The following is an 18,457-nucleotide window of genomic DNA, read 5'->3' on the forward strand; positions in this document are numbered from 1 at the left end:
TTGGACTGTAGGAATCGCTGAATCTCTGTGTCAGAGCAAGGAATAAAAATCAGTACTTACCATCCCATGCATCGAACATATCTGTTATAAAATAATCAATGAAGGAAATCTGGGACTTGGGGATGCTGCAGGTGTTTCTGTCAAATACTGGCATTACAACAGGCAGGCCCTGTCTCTTCTCTTCATCAGTCTAAGAAGACAAAACTCCAGTTAGCAACTAGAGCTTTGCTGACTTTTGTGCTGGAATAGCAGAGGTTAAGACATTAGATTAATTGCAATAGGAGATTTGAGACAAGCCTTAGAACCCGTAAGGTGAACTGCCTTAGTTTCATGTGTGCTATTTTTTTCTAGAACAGGGACTGAAATCAACATCTCTTCCCTTTCACAAGTACTCTTTATTACTGCAGTCCTGTGATTGCACTTAGCTTCAACAGGACAGAATGCTGTAGTCTGGTGATAAGGGTATACCAGCTAAAAATACAGAAAATGGGGTTGCAGAGTCCTTTAGCAGAGAACAGGTTTGATCTCTCATTTTTCCACATCTGTAGTGGGTGTTACAAACCATTTATCTTTTAAATAAGAAGAGATTGTTGCTGGTGCTACTTCTTCTGCTTGTATCAGGTTATAAAGTGAATGGAAGTAAAGGTATGTCCATGCCCTTAACTCTGTCCCCAACTGGAAGAGGCCTGTTTTTTTTGCACCCACTGTGGTGGAGGATCAGATCACCTCAGCAGTTTCTTAGAATGTAGTTTGGAATAACATCCCCTTTTAAGCAGTACAAGCAGCATTTAAAACAGGAATTGGCAGCAGATCAGTCTGCAAAATTAGCAGAGGTGAATAAGCAGGAGAAGAGCTCTCTGAATCTCACATTGCTGCAAGCAGGCTAGTGCTTAATTTGGGCAATTTAAAGCTAGTTTATGATACTTTGACTGCTAGGGAGATGTAACATAAGTGATCTTTGATCTTTCTTGGGACATTACAAAATTAATTCACTATGATTGAAATGAAATTCAGACATGTCTCAGGTAGTAGCTACAATTTTCTTTCAGTAGTAACTATCACATATGTGACCTGAATATGAAGGGTAGGCATGCCCACTTTTCTTCCTCTCCACTCATAGCTATTATTTCCACACCATTACTGGCAAATAAAAGCTAAGATTTTATCAGTTGTTAATTAAAGAGCTAAAAGAATGTTTCAGGAAGCTGTTTGCATTTCTGTCAGAAAAACTGAATTCAAAGAAAGAAAGCTGAGCTTCCAGTACTATCTAGACACATCCCATATGATAAGTATTTACACTGCCCACATGCCTTGCAATATTTTTCTGCCTACAGTGATAGTAGTTTGGGTTCCATCTTAGAAGAGAAAGGGCAATCCCAATAGTTTAGCTGACGCACTGATCTTCAGGGAAGGTATTGGGACAAGAAGTTAGAGTGCTGACCATCTTGAATTTCAGCCAGTTAAATTGACTAGGACTAATCAAATTGTTTTGGTCAGATCATGAAAATGTAAAACCTCCTTTCCACCTTTCTGTACAATGAGCTTCATAATAAGCAAACTAGCTTATTACTTGGAGTGAATTCCTCGGTATGAAATTGAGGGGCCAGTTCTGACTGCAAACTAAAAACATACATCTGGACTCTGTGATGACACCAGGCAGACCCTATGTGGAACAGCAGATTAGCCAATGTGCACTTCCTTATATAATATAGTAGTTAAATCATAAAAATACACATACCTGTGCAAAGTACTCCTCTGAAATCCTACCTGCCCATTCGATACATAGTTCTAGGGGGCGGCATGGATTTGCTACATCTGCACATTTAATCATCATGCGCTTGATCAATGTCTGGTTGTCTGGAAAATTCTTTATGTTGGCTGTACATTCAGTGTTGCTGCCTTCGCTCTGTAAAGGAGAGTTAGTTACAGGGGCCAGTGGTGGCATCCACTGCTAGCAGAGGGCATCATTATCAGCTTTACCAGATTTAGGCACTAAGTAGGCACCCAGTCTTACAGCCTTACAGTTTCATGCAGAGCACCAGGAACTTTGAGAAGAAGGTGATGTCTGAGAACTGGAGCCTTGCTAAGTAACTAATGATAACCCAAATACATATTACAGTTGTGGTCATTCTCAAAATTAGTATCAAATTTTGTGAAATAAAGTGCCACAGGCTCTGTATTGGGTAGAATGTTACCTTCTCTGCATCCCAGCCTGGCCCTCTTGGAAGAGGATGATGACAGGGGATACATCCATCAACTGTAAGCTCCTAAGCAATCCTCACTTCTGAATGTTTAATGTAGGCATGGTGCTGGTATGGGACTGCTTCACTTAGTTGAGTTTCTGGAGTTAGATTTTTATTCCTAAATGAGAAAACTGATGCAGGCACAGGGGGCTGAACTGAACTATAACACACAGAAAAGCAGGTCTCTGACATTCAGTTCCAGAATGTTTCCAAGTGGAACTGCTTTCTTTGTATCAGATTTTGAACCTTCAGCCTGGAATAATCTTTGATCTCAGTTCCCAGCAAGGGTGAAATTTTACATAATCTCTGAGATTAACAGTAGGAAATCACAGGAGCGGCAGACAGACTACAGAAATCCTCTGCATGCTAGACAGTAAAATACCAAACTTCTTACTGCCTGCTTTGGAGACCAGGTGGTAGTGACAAGGTAGTTGTTCCCAGTCTGCTGTGGCATCAAATTTTGGGTCTTGAACATTTTAGAAAGGCACAGGTAAATTATGGAGTAATGAAAGGCCTCCATCTCTGCTCACATGGCAGATAATCTATTTGTGGGATTTTGGCCTCCCATCACTGCTAAATTCAACTCTTGAGTCAAAAACTGAATGTAAGTATTTTTTGCCACCATAACTAAATTAATATCTTTGTGGCTTATGGGGAAATATTTTGCTGTCACTTTTGCCAATTCAGGCATTAGTCGTCTAACTTTATGTTTAGCAGTTAATCCTTTTTCAGCATGGGTAGCCCAGTAAAGAGCTGTCACGTTAACCCTGTACCTTAATTGCTGTTCAAGACCAAAACCAGAAAGAGCCACGGTTAACACTAAGGAACAGAACAACCTAATACTGAGGGAAAACAAGAAGTCTGTAGCGCAAGTGGTTCTGTCCTTCACGTTTATTGTGAGATAAATTCAGCAGCATTTGTGGTTTCCAGCTCATATTGTGGGAGAGTGGAGCTCAGCAGTCACTAGAAGCAGGTAATTTCAGATGACAGAATGCCGTCTTTAAAGTTGTAAATGGTACCCATTACAGTCTACAGTACAAAGTCCTATTTTGGATAGCTAACAGAAGATACTTCAATTTGGTTTTGGCATTGCTGATCTTCAGTTTTGTCTGGTTTTTTTTGCATGTTTCCAACAAAGCATTATATTCACTAAGGCGCATTAAGATAGTCTTTCCTCAGGTAACACTGCCCTGGAGAACCTGGTCAGGTCCTGGGTGCTCAGCCTTGAGAGGCAGCAAGAGAAGGTAAGTAGGGGATGGGAAACTCAGAGGCAGCTTATTAAATAAACCCTGGTGGAGCATGAGGGTGTGTAACTGTTATGCAAAAAGGCCTGGACATCTCTTGGTACAATCAGGAGTGGAGAGGTCTCAGGAAGTTATTCCTCAGGGCTTGAAGGCTCCAGATTACACAGAGACAAAATTGTCGAGGAGGTTCTTCAGTTACATCCCTAGGCTCAGGCAAATCCCACTGTTTGGAGACAGAACCATAGGAACAGGTGCCAGCCTGGCTCCATGCACAGAATTTTCCATGTAAAACAACATCCACTCATATATTTCCTGAATATAAGATGGCTTTTAACACAAGGCTTATAAAATGAAGTGTTTAAATGAACTAAGAGCAGAAAAGAGAAAAAGCATATTTTTTCACACTTTCGTATGTGAGGCCACAAATCCATTTGTGTCATTTGGGCATTGCCACAATGCAAATTAATACAAGGTGAATGAAAATGATACTTAAGGTTGTCTGGGAAGAACCTCACTGAAATGCCTGAAGGCATAAAGTCCTGCAAGCACTTACATGTGGGCTGGTCTCCTCAGATGCCATAGGCTTGTTGATACTGTTCACAAATTTGTTCACATGCTCAAAGTGCTTTGTCATTTCTGTTGCCAAAACCATGTCAATAATGGCCTGTCGCAATGTCCGGTAGCGATTTCTAGGAAAGAAAAAGAGTTCTTGCTCATGAGCTTGCCAGACAGAGCTCTGCCCTTTCCTCATCCCTGCCCACACAGTGCTACAAAACACTGCTCAGGGACTCAGCCACAAGCTGGCACCTTCAGAGTTTTGGAACAGTCTAAGAATGGAGGAATAAACAAGATCCTGACTCTCCAAGTTCCCCCCACTGTTATTTTTACCTAATGAAAATCCTGTGAAGTCAACAAAAATTTACATCTCAGTTTCATAATGCTGTAAGACTAAGATAACTTCTCCAGGAATGGCACCAGTGTGTCCATGTATGTTGTGCTGTATGTTAGTGTTAGCTTGGAATGCAAATCTCAGGTTTTTCAAAAACAACAGTGTTATGGGAGGTAGACAGATCAATTACCTCTTTGGGGTGAGGCTCTTTCTCTTTCAGAGCTCTTTCTCTCTCACCTTATCCCTGCAAAAGCTAGAATCATGCAGTGGGAACTCCTGGACTACTTGCATGCCCAGCCAACCACAGGGAGCTTCCAGCTCTCCCAGAGCTTCATGTTCTCTGCTACCACCCTTTTGATTCCACGTGAATGTAGTAGTGCTGCATAGGGATGCATAGAACCTTATGCTGACACAACATGCAGCATCTAGCTGCTGGTGTGTAAAACAGCCCCCAAAAAAGTAGTGCCCAGGCTGTTTCAATGAAAAGGTAGTGGGCAAAGATGCAGCCATGAGGGCGTTAACTGGACCAAGTTAATGTAATTTATAAAAGATTATTAAATATCTCTCTAAGCTTCCAATAATTACAAGTTGGAAGAAGGGCTGGTGAGGGGGAAATGAAAACCTTTTTATAAATCATGTCTACATAAGATTCCAGAAGAGATTAAATTTTATTATCTGTATTTAAACTATGTATTCTTGTTTAGAAGGTAGGCTGTCATTTGCCCCAGACTGCCAAATAAGCAGTCCACATATGGACACTCCCATTGTCCAGCAGACACACCTATCAATATTCTTGAAAATGTTGTATTTGCTGTCTTTTGTTGTAAGCTGAAACGCCAGTGCTGTGTGATGACTCTCTAATACAGCTGTATCATTGTAAAGGACAGCTAATTCACTGCCTGCATTGCACAGGAAAGAGTTGGTCCGTCCAGGATGGTCTACATCGTGAATGGTGGCAGCTATTAATGCAGCTACTTCATCTAGATGGTCCAGACTTCCCTACAGGAAGAGAGAAAAATTACAATGCGGCACAAAAATTGCAGTAAATATTTTTTGATAACTTCTAGATACCCAGAATTACACAAATGTAAACTTAAGAAGGGATCCTACCTCCTTGCAGTCATTTTCCATTCACTGTGCCCACAGATTACCTACCACAAAACTTCCACTCCTACCCTTATCCAAATATGCTTTCTTTAATGAAGCTTTTTGCACTGCTGTCACCTGACCAATATCTTTGCATAGAATTCTTCAATGGATAGATGATCTAGTGTTTTCCTTCCACTTTATATGCTTGTCTGAGTGTATCTGTACTGACTCTGCTCCACACACCTTAAGTTTTAGCACAGGATAGGATAGACTGTTTCACTTGGAAGTAACCTACAATGATCGTTGGCCAAACTGCCCAACCACTTCAGGACTGAACAAAAGTTAAAGCATGTTATTATGGGCATTGTCCAAATGCCCCTTAAAACACTGACAGGCGTGGGGCATCAACCACGTCTCTGGGAAGCTTGATCCAGTATTTAACCACTTAGTAAAAAAATGTTTCCTAATGTCCAGTCTGAACCTCCCCTGGCACAGCTTTGAATCTTTCCCACATGTCCTGTTGCTCATACCTCCCTCTCCAAAGCTTTTGCAAAGCTTTATTAAGAACTGTTACCTACAGCCAGTTAACAAGAGACAGAAAAGAGCCAGGTTCCCTCCCCACCTCCATCATTGCTACTTAAAAATGTAAATTTGTATAAACATACTTTAGAGAAACTGTGTGGGCCTGCTTGCATCAGAGGAAGACTTCAAGGACAGAGAGAGTTTATGAAGCCAGGACCATTATTTAAACATATGACTTCTGGATGACACACATAAAATGGCAAACACGCTGAAATCCTAACCCAAAGAACTCCTAGGTGATGGTTCTACCTTAACTCTCTCCTTCCCGAGAAAGAAGGCAGTAGCATGCAGGACATCTGCTGCATGTGTGGAGTTGTGGTATGAGTTGGAGGAATGGTAGTTGGCTTCAATGACCTGCAGCCATGCCCGCAGTGTTGCTTCCGAACAGTTTAAAAACTCAGAGACCCCAAACCGGGCAAAAACTTTCAAGCCCAAATACACTAATGGCCTGAAAAACAATAGAAGAAAAAAGCACTGCTGTAAATTAGGAACTTGTGATGTTCTGAAAGTGATACATTGAACAAAGAAACCAAGACTTTTAAAAGGGGTGGGTAAAGCTAAACATTTTTAAATTGCATATCTGTAACCTCTAAAAAGCCGGGCCAAGGTTACAAATGATTGCACCTATCATCCTTTCAGATGTTATTTTAATATTTTGTAGAAATGGTACAATTCCATTAGCGTTTCAACAATTCCTGTGGCTTCAGATAAAACATCTTAAAACCCCTTTTTATTTTTGTGTTTAGTATCTGTCAATCAAACAAAATTCCATTTATTTTTCTCCTGAGGAGAAAAAATAGACTTTGAACATTACATGACAACATGCCAAAGGCTAAAAAGTCCTAAGCCAAAAAAAGGGGTCAAGTTTCAATTGTAAAGTGCTCTGTGTGTGTAGGTGTGTGTGTGTTTGTACAATGCTGGGAATCCCATGTGTAAAACAGTAAACAGAGTGAAACCACTAATCTTTTTGATTCTTAAATCCAAATCCACTCTGGGTTGTCTTTTACTCTGTGTTGCCTGTGAGAGAGTCTTATCCATCAGTTACATTTTTCACTCCTGCAAGATGACCTACAGAGCCTCTGAGCTGAGAAAGGCATAACCAAACCCCAGCACCTGCAGATTAAAACCAGGCAAATGCAAATTTCTAAAATGGCTATTTTGTGCGATGACAGTACATAAGAATGGGTAATCTTCTTGATTCTTTGTGTCTTGGAATGAAAGCAACTTTTCTGTCTGGATGACGTGTTTATTTTTGCGGTCTGCATGACCTCAAAACTACTGACGTCTGTTTTCATTAGAAGCTTTAAAAATCCCAGTCTGTTGATCCTATCACTGGTTTATCCTCCATCCCATTTTTTTATCCCTATAATCAAAAGCTACAGTTGCCTTAGATCTTCCCAGATTGTGGGATGATTTAGGTGAGGAAGGGGAGAGGTTTGCTTTTTCCAGCAAGACCATTTGCACATGACCAAGAAAAAGGGAAGGCATCCAGCATGTGGCAACATCAGACTACATTGAATAGTGTCACTTGGAGAGAGTGGATCTGTGTCAAGCAAGACAGCTCTCAGAGATTTGCTGTGTCTTGCTGCGGCTTTTCCAGAGCTACAGCTCCTCAGCAAACTTTCTCTGGGCACCCAGGGAAAGGAGTCCAGTACCTTTTATTTGTAACAGCTTCCAACTCAAAAATATTGAAGTCCCAACTTTCCTCGTTATCTAGGAGCTGTGCAATACAGGGTGGAACATCATTGATGGTGTTTGGCACTGGAAGGTGAGTATGGCTCATGTTCATATCTGTTGAAATGGAATTTAGGAATTAACACATTTCTGGGTTATTCCCTATAGACTACTGCAGCCCCTCTTCAGAATTCCATTTAGAAAGCAACTCTTTTTCAAGAAAAACAACTTTTTTTTCTTACATGAAAAAGTCTGTAAATGCCTAAAATAGAAAGGTTTATTACAGAGCATTTGAACATAAACCAAAAAGATCAGTTGAACATTTCTTTGAGTGACAATTTGGTTTTTTGCTAACATTTTGAAATGCATTATTTTAATTGTTTGAGCCTGTTTCAACACCAAAATCGAGGCAGCCTAGCACTTGTGCTGCAGTCAGTTAGACGACCATTTCCAGAAACATACATCCCACTGCAAATTAGCCTGAAGCTGTATGTTAGCGGTATTGACAAAAGAAGTCACACGTGCAAAGGGAAGTTTAAAATGGTGGCTTACTCTTAGAAAACACATACTCATTTCCTGACAGTCTTCTCAAGCCATCCTGAAAAAGAAAGCAAGTTTATCTTTTTTTTTTTGCATCACTAGTTGCAAAAACACTATATGCACTTTAGGTACTATTCCTGGGTACTAAAAGCAGTGGTCTTATTGCAGCACTATAGCATAATCGTGGTTTTAGGATCTTTCAATACAAACATGAAAGGATCCCTGGAACACTGCTATGAGATCTCCAGAAAATATATTAAATACACAGTGTATTGCCCACCTTGACCCTCCTATTGGCACCTCCATCATTCAAATTGGCCATTATAATTTATTTTTCATTTTCTTTATATTATTTTGGTGGGGATTAGCTCAGTGTCTATTAAAAATGAGTAAATCCATGACCAAATTAAGATAGTTTGTCTCTTGCTGTTATTACAGGACCAAAATTAGGGCTTGATTAAAACAACCTCACTGATACACTGGACTAACTATAGAGCAATCCCTCTAATCCCATATAAGCTTCCAGAGTTTCTATAAAGTATCTCCTTCAGTATCTTCTGAGAGATTGGATATAGTTGCTGGTGGCAAGTCTGTTCACTTGTATCTGAGGATGAATTCACTCAGTGGACTAAAATGTGGCCATAGCTTACTACATCCTTCAGTACTGCTAGTAAAGAGGCCAAAATACTTAACTGAAATGGTGATGAATTACAAGTCCCCTTCCCATTGCTTGGGAAATTTTAGCACAGCAGAGCAGTGAACTGTGATGTAGGACACTGGTCCAGCAATTTCATCTTTACTAATTTTACTCACGTTCATCAGACCTCCAACAAGATCACTTGTGTGAGGGTCCTCATCTTTGGTACCTAGCTGAGGGGAATAAAGTTCTGTTGTCCGCAGGATTTCCAGAACTCTGTCCAAGGCCTCTGCTACTGTGATCGGGCTGTTTTCCTGGGCAGCGTTAATTATGTTAATAACCTGAAAGCAGATTAAGGAGGCAGGCAAAGAGAAGTGAATGGCACTTTTTTCTTATTACAAAATTTTTATTCTTGTCTTGATTATGCTATTTCTCATCAAATGCAATGTAATTCCCCACAATCCTTGAAGTACAACACTGAAAATGTAAATTTGTGCTCAGATTTCCTGGTATCTGTCTGCTATTTTTAACTGGCAAACTCTTGGGAAATGGAAGTAGAATGATGTGAATTATCTGAAATAATTGCTGGTGGGTGGGCCAAAAACCAGCAATGTCCCAGTATTTCAGTGTATCCAGGTCTGCTCTGAAACAAATTATTCAATCCCTGAAGGAAAACCCAAACAAGCAAACTCTTGGAAGTGACTCAGATTCACTGATATAATACCATGATATTCTCCATGTAGAAGTGAAGGTCAGAGAGCAGAAAGTGCTGGACTGTGGGAGAAGAGGATGGCTTTTTGAAACCCACACTGTGCCTCAGCCACAATCTGGAAATGCAGCAGTGACTGCTCCTGGTTCTGCCAAGAACAACAGGAAGAAAGTCCCAGTGTTGTCTTCTCCAGGAGCCAGAGGCTGCTGCACAGCCACTACAAGCCTCCCTGTGGATATGACTGAGGAAAAGGAAAAGGAAAGGAGCCAGTTGCTCTTATAGTCTCAGTGGTGCTGGGAAATAAGAGCTTGATGGTAGCAAGAAAAGATAGGGAGAGAGGAAAAAATTATTTGAAAATTATTTGATACCTTACACCCTGGTGTGTTACAAGTGACTGTGCAAATGATTTGTGAGAGCAGAATTTGTGTAACACAGTGAAGAAAGGCTGCAGAAAGTGGGGGAGACAGAAGATGGTGCAGGTGCTCCCCCTTCTGCATGGTATCTTATAAATATCAATAGTGAGAGCAAAGGTGAGATTGGAAGAACATCCTCCTACTCACACACAACCCAACAGAGCAATGTCCCCTTGCTTCCAGAAGTCATGCATCTAGCAAGGGCACCCTTCTCCCCTCCTTAATATTCATCCTTATGACTAGCATTTGGAATGCCATGATGAGATGTAGAAAGTGGTAATAAAAAAAAATTACTTATATTACTCTGTTTAATACAAAATGCAGGAAGCCTCTGCTTGTCTGTCCAGAAACTACATACTTCCCTATGAGCACAACTTGAAACTCTGAAGTTTGTGGAAAAGTCGGTGCTCAGGACTCACCTTTGTGATAGGAGCTTCTATTGTCATAGAATGAATCCGTGCCATTGAGGAGTACCGTCGGGTCTGTAAACTTGGAGCTGCCATTAAAGAGCCACAGATTGTGAATCAGATGACAGCATTTGAAGAGTGCAGAAGGCCAGGGCATGGCACAATGAAATACAGCCTCGTGTCCCATTTCTCCCCTTGCAAGTTCTTAATTGTCTGCCTCTTTGGCAGCCACCTCTCATTTTTGCTGTCAGATTTTCCATCCATCCTTCACTTCAAAATGGAGTTGTACTTACACTTCATGCCCTTTGACTGCAATGGATCTCTATCAGACATGGCTCCTCCTGTAAGTCTGTGTGTGTCCCTTCTCTTGGTGGTACAGTTGCTCTTATGAAAACCATTCCTGCGCCGCATAAGCAGTGCTTCTCTCACTACACACAGGGGCAGAAAGAAATCTCTGCCACCATTGTCCCACCCCAGTAAGCAGTCACAAATGGGATTAGAAGTACTGCTCTCAAGTAACCAGCAGCAATAGGTTCTTTCATGTTAAACATTAATAAACCAAAATATGTGCTTAAGAGCACAAGATGCAGTCTTCTAAGAGAGGTGGCACTAATACTTCACCACACACTCTTGTAGCAAGCTGCTTCTATCCCTTGGCACAGTCACTCCTCCTCCCTGTGAAGGCATTCAGCACTGTCATGCATGGTATAGCAATGCTAGTACTCATGCTGGGGCAGTGCTTTGCAAATCAGAAAGAAATTTTACAGCAGTTATAAAAAAAATGGAGTAGTCTCTGTTTAACCAGCTGTGAATCTGTCTGGTTATTCTTTTGTTCTCTTATTGCCCAAGCCGAGTCTGTTCTTTATTTATTTATAAATATATATTAATGTATATTTATAGTATTGTACATACAGTTTGCTTTCTTACCATCACTACTTTGAGATGTTATTGACTTAACATCAACTGAGTTTTTCCTTCTGTTCTTGCACTTGTAAGAACTGGATTCTGTAGGTACAAAACAAAAGCTTTAAAAATGCATCAAGTAAAACCTCTACAAAATATCCATCTAAAATTTTGGAAATTTAATTAAGTGATCTTAACAATATCACACAAGTGGGGGAAAGATTGCAGTTTCTGCACACCAGAACAAGGAACTCAGTGTCTATCAATTTAAAGCAACTTGTCTGAAGTTACCTGGAACAGTCTTTTGCAGGGAAGTCAGGATGCCTTATGGAGCAGGAGACTTGTTTCACCTAACTTTAGCTCCCTAAAAGCAGCAGTCTTGCAGGCTGTCATCATCTAAGGTTATCAGAGATCCTGTTTCAGGAGAGATGTCTCAGGCAGGTGGGCTGAACCCCTTGTGCTAGTTCTTTTTGCTCTACTCTGACCACTGAACAAGACTGAGTTTAACTACCTAAAACTTTAGCTAATTGAGAAGACTCTCATTTTACTCTACACTCTTAATGCTAAAGCATAGTTCAGACTCAGACAGCTTTTGCTTTTATTTGCAATAATTATTTGTATCCTATGTTTAAGGAAAATCCAACATGCTGAGAATGATTAAACAATCAATTAAGTTCTTCTGAATATTAGCCATGCAATAAACTTATTCTTGAAACTGCTGTTTGCTGAAGCCAGAGAAATTATCACATCCAGTCAAATTCAAAAGCTGGATGAAATGCCATAAGAAGTCTAAAAAAAAATTCTGGTAAAATTTTATTTTTCTCCAAAACATTAAAGTCTGCACTCTCCCTTATGATTAAAAACAGCAACCATGCATCTATTCATCACTTTCAAGAGTCATTACCGTACCTATTCCCAAGGTATCTAAAATACCACTCAAGGATCAGAGACCCTAGCAGGCTTTCAAAAGCTGATAAAAGCATTTGAAGAGTCAGAAGTATTATGACTTTGATATTCTTAACATAAAGAACAATTTTCATTATAATGTCACAAGACAGGATATATGCAACCTCTCTTTAGCAAAATAAAATGTTAACATACAATTCTCCAGAATTAAAAGTTCATCTATCCTAAAAATTACTGAAATAGTTTCTGTCTTAGTTCTCTTTTTCTACCAGAGAATTATAAGACAGTTTGGGTCTTCTTTGTTGCAGTCTGAACTGGAGAAATTGAAAGCATTTTCCTGTGTTGACACCAAAGAACAGGGCATAGCTAATGCATGTTAAATAATTTATTTATTTGATAGTTCTCCTCTTACAATTCCCATTCTTGCACTAACATTTGGATGAGTTTATCATAAGGCACTTGAGTGGGAGCAAGCATTTACACATAAACATAGCTGTGAGTGGCTATAGCTGACAAAACAAATCTTCTTGTGTTAAATGCCAACTAGCAAGTCAGATACTTTGCTAGTGCCACCCAAAGAGTCACAGGTGCATAAAAGCTACTCACTGCCATACTATGGTTTCATCTGTAAATATTTAAATGCCTACGTAAAAATTTTTTCTTCACCTGGTGAGCAGAAAATCTTATCATCCAGGTTGTTACAAATCTCACACCACTGCAAACAGCATGATACATATGGATTACTCGTCTATGCTCGTCACATATTGGTATATGCCCATGGCTCTGAAAAGTTATTCTTGGAGCACAGCCATGGGCTGCAGAGAAGGATAACCTACGTCTCATGCTCTGAGACTGCCTACTTTCACTGCACTGTAGTCATCAATGTGGTGTCACAGCATGTGGCTTCCCAGTCTTGCTGAAATCTGTCACAATAATGAGCAAACCTAAAACATTAGTAAACTAATATAAATGTGTTAATTAGTAACAAGTGTCCTGCTTAATTTATGGTCTTCCTCACCTTACTGTTTGCAGGAAAGAAACAGTGAGAAGAAAATCTGCTTTTATTACAGGGATACAGGAGCAAATGGATTAACTTACTATGGATCAGTTCTGGTGGCAGCAATGGGAATGAGGACAGCCAATTTCCTATTGTCTCTTCTTTCCCCTGCCCATTGTTATTTGGCATCACAAAGCCCTCAGATGTTTGTATGTATTAGGCTCCGTGAAAGAGCAGGGGATGTCAAGCAATCATGTCCCACGCTCTTAGGATGCTATATCCTCCTCCTATGTGAAAACAAGAAGCTGCCTGAAGTTGCACAGCAACGTTGTCTCACCTATCATAGCAGGAAAGGCTTCAGGTGCCAGAAGGTAACAAGGCATGAGAACTTTTTCACTCATAAGCCATCAGTCTAGCTGAGACCACTAGAGTCACAAGCTTAAAATTTGCCTTAAGTACCTCCTTTAGGGAAAAGTGGTATTCTAAACACTACATAGCACTGGAGGAAGAGATTATTCACTTATGCTCCACGCTTCTAGTCAAAAGCTCTCTGCAAAACTCAAGGAGGGCAGGAGTGTGCTGTCTGTAAGTAAGCAAACCTACCTGAGATACAAGACAAGGGTTGCAGACATGCTGCAGTGACTCAGTGCTGACTGGAACTGAGTTGCTCAGGCCTGGACATCTCAGAGACAACGGTCTTAGCCTGTGCTGGGGCCAAACCAATGGCCTGCTGACAGGTCCTAAACTTGGACACACTGTGGCGGGTGTGCTGGCACAAATCAGCACATTCCACATTTCAAACACAAAGAGGTGCCAAGGTACACTGGCCGCAGGATCAAGCACAGTGTTTTAATACAACAGAGCAATGCATCTGAACTTCAAATGCACAGCAAGAGGTCTGCACAGGAGACTCAATTATTGATGATTACAAGTCCAATTCATGGTGTGGTATCAGCTGGCATCTGTCCTTGGCCATCAGCTCTGACCACTGACTGGACAGGGGGAAGAGACAACAATTCATACCAGCAGAGAACCCCAACACAACCTCCAGCATAGCGGAATGTAGAGGTAAATGGTAATAATTCTAACCTGACTGGGAATTGTCTCCTGTGTTTTTATCCTCACGGTGACTCTTGTAGAGCTGGAGATAAGAGTAAAATATATATGTAAGAAAAAAGAATACAAAAAAAACTTTAAACAGGCTGCATTCAACACTGTCCATATCGAGCATTTTCCACTCAGCTATTTAAAAAAAATTGTTTGGCAAAGACTCTTCTTCAGGTGTAATTAGATATAGAGAAATAATTTGAAAGCAAACATATATGCCATGCAGAAAACCACAGATACAAGTGCTTTTATGTACTGAATTCCTGTGTTTACAAGAGAACTCATTTAGGTAGTGTTTTAAGTGCAAATTGCATATGAACCTGAAAGAATAAAATAAAAAAATCCTATAACTTTATTTTTTGTGCTTTAAAAATAATTTTCTTAGAACTATTGTAGCTAATTTTGAATGCATCCTTTTATGGATAACTGATAAACTGGACTTCAAAATCTCAGTTATAAAAACTACTCTCCAGGAAATAAGGGGTAGAGGTATGTGTTTGTCAGACCTTTATTTTCAAGTAGTTTTTAATCATTCTCACGAATGAAAAATTAAACACAAAATCTTAATTCTTTGTTTTCCTGAAACATTTTAGCTAGCTCCAACATAGGTATTTCAAGCTTTCTTAGTACTTAGATAGGATATTTCCATATATTAAAACTTACAGCTATTGCTTGGTCTGCAATAACACAGATTAAATATTCCTCTGCTTTTTCATTCTTTTCAAAGAAGAAGAAATTCTCATTTTTCATTCTTCTTTTCATTATTCTTTCCAGTTCATGACAGTTTAATACCTGCTAATCACCTCACCCCTTTCCTTTGTTAGATGATTAGAAGAAAGTGTTTTGCTGTTGATAGGAAAACTGACCATAAATGGCAGTTCCTCAAGTTATTTCTTGAAAATTGGTGTGTGATGTATTTAAGTATAGCTAACAGAATCATAAAGACTAGAAATAATGCTTACTACGAATAATGCTTACATTTTTATTGTAGTCATTAGAGAAGATACACATACCCTCTTACTTCACATGAATAATTATCAGTGCTTGACACTGTAATTACAAATTTTTCAGTACATGTAATATTTAGGAGTCCATTGCTGTCATATGGCGATTGGTTCCTCTGACCAAATCCATCACCTGCCTGTAGCAAAGCACTAGATTGCATGGAAGCATGAAATCCATGGCTGCAACCTGTCAATTAAAAGGAGAGTATGACAAGGTTGCACTTGTGTGCTCTTACTGTCTGTATCAGTTTGTGACTGTGCATGCTGCAAGGTCCTCATGGGGATTATTCAGGAAAGAAAGGAAAGGCATGATGCTATTTCTCTTTTCTGTCATTCTGTCATTCTTGCACACCTTTCGTTTTTTCCTTTCTGCTGTGGCGGAGAGAGACAGAGGGTGAAAGGAGGAGAGAAGAAAATGGAAAGGAAATAAAACCCACAAAATTCAGGCATAGCTTTTTGTAATGAATTAAAAAAGACAAGAAAGGGAAACCCTTTGCTCGTGCTCCATAGAAATCTTGTTCAGGACAGCGTAAGGACTGACTCTTCATCCAAAAAAATTTTAAAAGATAGAACACCTCTCTTGTAACAATATAGAAACTCTTGGGGAAATAATCTCATCCAAACAGAGTAAGGTTAAGGAAATCTCATCAAATATGGTACACTGACACAAGGCATCTGAACTGCTTGTTCTGGCCTCATCCTGAAGCTTCTCTCAAAGCCAGTGGATATATCTCTGTCTACTGCACAACTGGCAGAAACATAGGCACAGTCCTCCAAGTGCTTTACTAAAAAAATAAACCACATTTCTGTTCTGAATACTTCTCTTCCCCTTCTGCAGGCATGTCCTGAAAGAGCCATGTAAGGTAAGTTATGAGGGCAGTTACACAGTTAATCTTGGGTCAATATGTTCTTGAAAGAAACAACACCTCTCTTGTAAATTTATGAATGTGAAAACACTGGACTCTATCCTGCCAGGTCTCAAATTGACAATGGCAGCATTAATAATTACCTAGGCTCGGCACATGGGAATAATCACATGAAAGTCAATCCCCATTCATAAATCTTCACTGTAAGAATGCTTAATGCTCTTTTAGATATTTTTTTTCCATGCATAAATTTAAGATGCTAGGTTTTTCTATGTGATAAATCTGGCACAGAAATACAAGAAGGTTCCAGTGTTCTCTGATATCCCTTACAGAGGATGTTGGTACTGGCAAAAAACACATACAAGTTTTTTAAGGTGAAACAGTGTGCAATGATGTAAAGATGTTTTGAAGTCAACATATGCTGTCTGAATGCTGAGATCAAGCTGTTTAAAATTATATTGATTAAGTGAAACATTAGACATATGACATCAAAATTTGTATTATGACAGCTTTTACTGCTCTGTAACTTAAGTAAATATTTAATTTGATTTCCTTTTATCCTTCCATAAAGATTTATCTGTAGCTTGAAATGGAACCTAATTTTTTTAGTCTAAGGAAAAGTTCTACTGCTGCAAGTATTAAGGTATGGATATTAGGAAAAATGTAATGTCCAGGATCTCCTACAAGCATGAGATATTTCTGTGACAGAAGTGAAACAGATCAATTACATAGTTCTATCAAATACACCTTGTTTTTTCCCCAAGGGACCTAAAATATCCACAGACCATACTTTCTGTTAGGCTTCAGTCTTTAACCTTTGTGGCAGACCTGTGTATCTGTGGAGAACCTTTTGAAAGCCGTTTTCCCTGGGATCACCAAATGTGTAAATCTTCCCAGGTCTGTAGTGCTTAATTTACCAGTAGCTTCTTATGAACCAGTATTAAAAAGACAGGAATGGGTGATACTTTCCAGCAGTACAGGAGAATATGAATGTTGCCTTGGACACAAGTCCTTGTTTTCTTAATTTCCCTTTTTCTCACTAACAAGGAGAGGCTTATGGGGCATGTGAAGTTCAAGGGCAGCCTGGCAGCCTGGGCTGCAGCAACCATGAAATGGAGGAGTACAAGATCCTCAGGGCATTGATGAGGTCACGGTAAACTCAATACCATGGACCTCAGGAGAGCAGACTTGGGCTTCTTCAGGAAGCTGCTTGGTAGAGTGCTATTGAGTAAAGCCCTGGAGGGAATATGGGCCCAAGAAATCTGGTTAATATTCAAGGATCACCTCTTCCAAGTTCAGGAATGATGCTTCACAACAAAGAGAAGTCAGAAAAATGCCAGAAGGCCTGTGGCAGAAATGGCAGGGAGGCCTGTGTGGATGAACAAAGAACTTGTTGACAAACTCAAACAAAAGAAGGAAGACTACAGAGAGTGGAAACAAGGACTGGTAGCCTCGGAGTAATAGAGAGAATGTCTGAAGAACTAGGGATCATGTTAGGAAAGCTAAAGCCTGATGGAATTAAATCTGGCCAGGGACATAAAGAACAACAAGAAAAGCTTGTATAGGTACCTTGGTGAATTAAAGAAAGATTAGGGAAAAATGTGGTCCCTCTCTGGAAGGAAACAGGAGATGTGGTTACCTGGGACACATAGAAGGCTGAGGTACTCTCTGACTCTTCTGCCTTGGTCTTCACTGGCAAGTGTTCCAACTACATGCACCTCCCTAGTCACAGGAGGTAAAGGCAGGGACTGGAAAAAGGAAAACCACCCACTGTAGGAGAAGATCAGGTTTGGGAACATCCAAGGAACTTGAAGGTACACAGGAGATTACAGGACATGATCAGCATTTGTGAGTCCTGAAGGAGTTGGTGGAGGAAGTGGCTAAGCCGCTGTCTATCAGATTTGAGTAGTCATAGCAGTCCAGTGAAGTTTCCAGTGACTGGAAATGGGGAAACGTACTTAACTGTCATTTCTAAAAATTAGAAAAGAAAAATGAAAACACAGGGAAGGACAGGTCAGTCTCGTCTCTGTGCCTTGCAATCCATGGAGCAGATTCTCTTGGAAACTATGCTAAGGAATATGGAAAATAAGAAGATAATTGCTGACAACAAGCACAGCTTTACTAAGGGCAAATCATGCCTGACATATTTGGGAATATCATCTAACTGGACCTCTGCAAAGCATTTGATGCTTCCATGCACACCCTTGACTCTACAGTGGAGATACCTGGATTTGACAGGTGGATCAC

At 40.0% G+C, this 18,457-nt stretch overlaps 2 protein-coding genes across 6 annotated transcripts in view; one reads left to right on the top strand and one right to left on the bottom strand.

The window, feature by feature from the left end:
* TBCA (tubulin folding cofactor A) overlaps window positions 1-18,457 on the top strand; it is a 530,652-nt gene that overhangs the window by 131,739 nt on the left and 380,456 nt on the right. The gene's annotated exons all lie outside the window — the stretch shown is intronic.
* The window catches only part of PDE8B (phosphodiesterase 8B), a 73,517-nt gene that overhangs the window by 1,866 nt on the left and 53,194 nt on the right, over window positions 1-18,457 (bottom strand). For 3 of the 5 annotated variants that reach the window (XM_068177504.1, XM_068177502.1, XM_068177501.1), the window contains exons 11-21: window positions 14,323-14,374; window positions 11,355-11,432; window positions 10,440-10,516; window positions 9,075-9,239; window positions 8,274-8,319; window positions 7,703-7,838; window positions 6,297-6,495; window positions 5,158-5,375; window positions 4,041-4,176; window positions 1,739-1,951; window positions 61-190 (exon numbers count right to left, since the gene is read on the bottom strand). In XM_068177504.1, coding sequence (XP_068033605.1) covers window positions 61-190; window positions 1,739-1,951; window positions 4,041-4,176; window positions 5,158-5,375; window positions 6,297-6,495; window positions 7,703-7,838; window positions 8,274-8,319; window positions 9,075-9,239; window positions 10,440-10,516; window positions 11,355-11,432; window positions 14,323-14,374 — 1,450 coding nt within the window. The remainder of the gene's footprint in view (window positions 1-60; window positions 191-1,738; window positions 1,952-4,040; window positions 4,177-5,157; window positions 5,376-6,296; window positions 6,496-7,702; window positions 7,839-8,273; window positions 8,320-9,074; window positions 9,240-10,439; window positions 10,517-11,354; window positions 11,433-14,322; window positions 14,375-18,457) is intronic. The other 2 variants (XM_068177503.1, XM_068177505.1) reach the window with 1 other exon arrangement.

This window comes from Anomalospiza imberbis, chromosome Z (genome assembly GCF_031753505.1).
Source record: "Anomalospiza imberbis isolate Cuckoo-Finch-1a 21T00152 chromosome Z, ASM3175350v1, whole genome shotgun sequence".
NCBI classification, from domain to species: domain Eukaryota; kingdom Metazoa; phylum Chordata; class Aves; order Passeriformes; family Viduidae; genus Anomalospiza; species Anomalospiza imberbis.